This window comes from Cephus cinctus, unplaced genomic scaffold, assembly GCF_000341935.2.
Source record: "Cephus cinctus unplaced genomic scaffold, Ccin1 Ccin1_scaffold0929, whole genome shotgun sequence".
In the NCBI taxonomy this organism is placed as follows: domain Eukaryota; kingdom Metazoa; phylum Arthropoda; class Insecta; order Hymenoptera; family Cephidae; genus Cephus; species Cephus cinctus.
Window position 1 is genome coordinate 2,731 of NW_014333498.1, and position 6,011 is coordinate 8,741.

General features: G+C 41.3%; 1 protein-coding gene across 1 annotated transcript in view; it reads right to left on the reverse strand.

The window, feature by feature from the left end:
* Nucleotides 1-827: 827 nt before the first annotated feature.
* Nucleotides 828-6,011, reverse strand: part of LOC107271216 (Down syndrome cell adhesion molecule-like protein Dscam2) — a 54,850-nt gene continuing 49,666 nt past the window's right edge. Inside the window, exons 3-5 of the mRNA XM_015746935.2 lie at nt 4,341-4,502; nt 1,512-1,661; nt 828-912 (exon numbers count right to left, since the gene is read on the reverse strand). Coding sequence (XP_015602421.2) covers nt 866-912; nt 1,512-1,661; nt 4,341-4,502 — 359 coding nt within the window. The 3' untranslated portion in view covers nt 828-865. The remainder of the gene's footprint in view (nt 913-1,511; nt 1,662-4,340; nt 4,503-6,011) is intronic.

The window sequence follows — 6,011 nt, forward strand, 5'->3', positions numbered from 1 at the left end:
TCGTTCGTGGGTCGGCAATGCTTTTAGTATACATATACATACAGTCTAGTAATAGCATGATTTATTCTACAACACTGCCTAATGCTACTCATTATGTTGATAAACTAATCGACACGTGCCAATAATATACTGCCCTTTGTAAGAGTAACAACAAATGTAATGAAATTCCTTCCAGCTGTTTGATCTAAATTAGTTCCAACAAAATCTACAAGCTGACTCTATGTGACGCATCGCTGCTAAAAAACCAATAAAGAATGTACCAGTTGCACTTTGGGAATTAAATCGCTCCTGCAGGAGCACTATCTTCTATTCCTTTTTCATTCTCCAAAGCAACTGGTTGTGCTCGAAAAATACAGGAGAATATCGATAAATTATTAATAATGGAAAAAAGGAGCTCAAGAAGAGTAATCTTGCTGGTTTTAATTTTCCAAGTAAATATAAACTTTCATAAGGCAATTCCTTCGAAAATAAATAACGTCCGGTATCGTTATAGCGAAGAGGATGGTGGCCTGAATTAAAAAATTTCAACTCGCGTACTTGTCCGTCAAAAAGAAATACACCATCGCTTACTCGAACTTGAGGGGCCTAACCCCCATGGAGAATATGAAAGCTAAACATGAAGGATTGAAAAAAAAAGAAGCAACAATTCTCAAGCACTATCAAAATTTCAAAAGTCAGACCGTACGCACAAGTCTCGCCTTCATTCCCCAGCAAAGTTTTTCAACTTTTTCCCCAAACTGCCAGCGTTGATGAACAACAAGCAACTACGGCCTACACACATGGTCCTGCACGTACGCCTCACACAGGTACTGTTAAGAGCTAGGAGAGGCCAGTCTCATCCATATGAAGCGCAGCCACTCCTGAATCACGAACGAGGATGGTGGTCGGGAAGCACCCAGCTCAAAGCCCAGTCTTGGGAAATATAGGAGGCCCATACGTATACGTACATATGTGTAGTTACTCACGTATAACTAAAAGGATCGTCAGTGAGATGAACAAGAATGGATGTGTGTATGGTTTCCATGCAGGAACAAAAAAAGTAGCCAGAGGGAAGAGGCAGAAGAAAAGGATTTGAAAAAAAAAATAAAAAAAATAATAGCGAAAGCTCTGACCCCCATTATTTCACGAAGCAAAATAGGAGGATGGGGAGAGGAGATCGAAAGATAGAAGAGGGACGAAGAAAGAACGGACGTAGGAGTAACTAATACGAAAATTCGAAAGAGCTAGGGCACGTATTGATTCCATATCTCAGAACACTGTATGCGTATAGTGTTTTAATGACAATCAGTTTTTTTTCCCTTTTTTTCTCTACGACTACGTTTACACGGCGGTCTTAAACCCGTTTAATTAATACTGATCTAGAGGAATTGACCAATCCCAAATATTCCTTACAAGTAGAAATTTCTATGATCTATCTATTACTTTAGATCGGTATTAACTAAACCGGTGTAAGACCGCCGTGTAAACGTAGTCTGTGATACTAATTGACAAACAGATGCATTGAATCTCACCGGTTAATTGGATGCGACCCACGTTGCTGCTCACCACTGTTTCCTGAGTGAGTCGATGATGAGTCCTACAGCGGTACGTCATCTGAGAGTCACTTCGTGATATATTGATTATCATCAATTCGCCACTTGGAAGCATGTGGTACTTGCCATCTGTAATTATAAAATATTCGTTTATCAATAATAGCGTATTTTATTACATTGTTAATCGTTATGAAAAATTTTATTTGATATCTTAAAGAATTCAACGTTACACGCAGACAATCCTGTTGAATTTGTTCCTCAGAACATTTTAGAACAAATACTAGCAAATATGGTACAGTCGAGATGTACTTGAAGTACAGTAACAATTATAAGTCGAATCTAGAGAAAAGTGTCATGTAAAAGTCGTGCTCTTATACGACAATGTCCACTGTGGCAAAACAGGTTTACTGCGTAATAATATTTGTTAGACGGGGAAATATGAGTATTTGTAGATACTGGTATACTCGAAGTATATTTCATAGCACTGAGTCTACATTACGGATTGACGTACTAGTTAGAAAATCTACTTACACACTGGATAGAACCATATACATATAGTTTATTCCCGAGTAAAATAGTTTTTAGAGGGGTCATCTTCCTGTCACTTTTAAGGTAAAATAGTCCCCTAGACAGGTTTTAGAGGCAGGTGAAGGCACCATGGCTGCGGTGAAAACCTTACCATTCCTATGCAAGCACTTAGACACTGTTTCGATAGAATTGATGAAGAAAATATTTAAAAAAAGGAGAACACAGGGACCGGGAAAATTGTACAAGGAATGTCTCTCTATCGCTCTAAAAATTTTTACGATACTACAAAATCTAATTATAAAGCATAAAATTGTCCTCCCTTAAAGATTTTGTGATGACCAAAGCTAGTCGTAATTCATTGCCAGTGATGCTCATTCTTCCCATGGGATCTTTAATTAGTCAGTATTTTAGGTCCTGTAATGAGAAGTGTAATTGGTAACTTTTGTCTCCTATGTAACAAACTGCTGGGAAACACTGCTGAGACGTCATACAAACGTGGAAAAGTATGCACCACGCGTCACGCGTATTTCTACTACTGGCCACGAGCTAAGATAAGTTGCGTCACGTCAGAGTTCAACGAGCACACGATTCCCCTAAATAGACAATTTATATTTGCTGGCCCCTGCACCCTACAGTTATCAATAATTCTTACGTAATGGTAAATAAGAATGTTTTACAAATCGCATTATAGAGCGTCCTGGGTTGAAGCAAGTTCACAGTAATTTTTATCACAATTCTGTAGTAGAAATGTAGACGAGCGATCTACATGGAGGAAAAAAAAAAAGAAAAAAAGTGAATGACGGTAAAAAAAGGAGTCGAAAGAGGGAGAAAAAATCCAGTAAAGTAAGAGTACAGAGCAAAAAAGAGGCAGAACAAAGAAAGGTAGAGGTGGAGGGCACAGCTACCCTCTCGCGAGCAACGACCACAGCTAGAAGTTGGAAAAGTAATAACGTCGATTAAAGTTTGCGAGCGAGTACGGGACTCGATTTTTATTTTATTTTTTTTCAATTCGTTCTCCATCTCCCTCAAACCCACGTGAACTTATTTTTTGCCATACCGAGATTATTGTTACCGCGTGCTCTGCGGGTGGTACTGCAGGTACTGCACGTTCCTGCAGTGTCGTAGATACAGGCAATAATTCTGGGTAGCTACTCAGATCCCTTTGGAATTGTGCGGGGCCCTTTTTGCAGCCCTATGGGCTAAGATTTGTTTGCACGTATAAAAAAGAAGGAGCATAAAAAAGGGTAGAAGAAGCCAACCAAAAGTCCCTGAATGAGGTAGAAATTCAAGAGCAGTGGTATCCCAATGAAGGAGAAGGGTGAAAGGTTCAAGGAAAAGCAGGTAGGTACCTTCCAAGTGAAAAAGCAAGAAAGAGCCAGACGTTTCAAGATTCGACGAAGAAATGAACAAAGAATTCGAACAGAATGGCTACCTGAGTACAGTGGTGAGGCAGACTACTATAAGGTATGTACATACCCTCCTATTAGACATAGCAGGTATAGCAGGTAGCAGGTAGGTAGGTGATTGGTAGAAGGTGAGTAGCCTAACTTACAATTAGTGTTTGCCAATGATCATGTTTCAAGCTCTAATCAGCTTTCACGTTAAACCTGCCGGAGGAAAGACGAAGAACGGATAAAAGTGTATACCTATGGAAGTGAGGATAGAGAATGGCGTCTCTTACCTTGGCAATTAGTTTAACTGGAATTCTTGGACTCGAATAGATAGAAAAATCCGACACCAACCCCAGCACTATCAGTTTCCTCTTGGGGCAATTACAATACTTGGGTCCCCTGATGCTCCTAGATATCCGCTAGCAATTTCCACTACGTTTCTCATTCGCTTCTCTCTTCATACTGCCCTTATCGTACACACGATACCGTAATTCTCTTTTTTTTACTAGATGATCTAAGGGATCCCGAAGAAAAGGCTGGGAAGGAGGGGAATAAGAAGCGACGCGCGAAAGCTTTTCCCTTTGCATGCATTCCGAGTACATCGGAATATGGGATTCTACCGAGGGCGATTTTTCATTCTGTAGAATCCCATTTACTTCTCTTATGCGCAGATCCGTTTTGTAGATGAACACCTAGGTGTACACGGACGAGTCGGATAGATTGAAAAAAATACTCTAGCCACTTAATTTCCTTGATCCCCCAAACGGCACACGAGACACTCCAGCTGCGCATGAATTCACCATAAGATTAATATACGTTACCTGTCCGCTTGCATTTCTCAAGCGTTGAAAAAGCGCACAAGAAATGCCAGAGTGCAGGCATTACTCACCACTCATTGTGGATGGATAAATATTAAATGACGGTTCCTGAAGCCAGGACGTAACGGCGACGTGATCTCGTACGAAGCTCGGCACGCTGCAACGCATCAGCACGTTATTACCAGGAAATCCACCAGGACTCTGAACCTCCGGATCGTAGCGTTGATTGACCACTGAAACATATTAAAAGAAAAAACTACAATTACTATCATTATTATTCGATAATTAATTAAGCAAATCGGGGTCTTAGTAATCGAACACCAAGTTTTATATCAAGGGTTTCTCAAGACACTCCTTCCCTATCTGTGTACCCCTATGTGTGAAGGAAGCAAAGGGGGCAACCCTATAAGGTAGAAAATATAAGGTCTCCAAGGTTCGGCGAGACTTACTGATGACGGTAAGCTCGGCGAAAGGTTCTCAACCGAGGGAGAAGATTGTGTACAGAGAAGAAAACGAGAAAGAGAGAGAGAGAGAGAGAGAGAGAGAGAGAGAGAGAGAGAGAGAGAAGTATAAAAAGAGTGACTGAGGGAGAACCTGGGTATACATAAGGCAGAGTGGTAGACGATATAGCCAACCGGAGCTACAGGGTTTTGCAACCCGTTTCGAGAGTCAGCCAAGCGAGGCACTCAGACTCTAGAATGGGGTAAAAACCTCTGTGAATTCGCTATCGCTGGTACTGGTGGCGTACCGTGGTCTGTACTCTGCAACTGTGCTGTACACTGTACATACTATATCCAGATAGCAGAAGCAATGCAACGTGCTGCCACTGCTAGCCTCAGTACCAGGCCTCACCTGGCGATGGTGCTGCTTTACGTATCGCGAAGACTCACGAATGCGCTCGACAGGCAAGCCGAGCATAAAGCGACCTGGGTCCCGACATTTCGTGTGGCAGGTGATATTTACGAACCATGAAAAATGCGAAATACCCCAGCTAACTCCTCCAGTTAAGAGCGTTGATCTTCATTTCTGTGTCCTCTCTCTTTCGCTCTCTTATACCTTTTATTTATTCTCTTCCTTTCTCTGTCAATCTGCAACCTCACTATCTCCTCTTTACCTTGCCCTTACACATCCACGTTCTCTGTATTTACGTCTCTTTTTAGTTTCTCGTTTTCTTTTCACTCTGTCTCACGACGTCTAGTGTATGCGTAGCGTGGATCAAAGAGCGAAAGAAAGAGGCAGAGATAGAGGAAAATTTTACATGATTTTGATTTCTTGCGACGGAGAGATTCTTGGGAGATGTTTCATTTTTTTTCCAGAAACAGCCACTATACAGTCGGTACTTGTCTGGAGGATAGGTACTGGAGTTATTTATGCTCGAAAAGACGTTATTTGGAATATATCTCGTAAGGTGCTAGATATACGCGTGCATAGGGAATTTATGAATTCTTTGGGACTCTATTTTTATTAGCCTTTGCTATTTTCTTTCCTATCGTGACTTATACATGACTGATAGAAATAGTCGACGTTACCATGAGGGTAGCAGGCATACCTTATTCTACTAGGATCTTATGTCTTCCAGCTAATAGTATTACCTACGGTAACCCCTTTTTATTCTCTTTTCTATGTCTCGTCCCTTTATAAAAGTGCCAACGAAATCGGGGAATTATCTGGCCCCCCACCGGAAGAAGGGTGAGTGTCGCGTTTCCGATATTCACCGTCAAGTTCGAACGACCTTCCCCTCC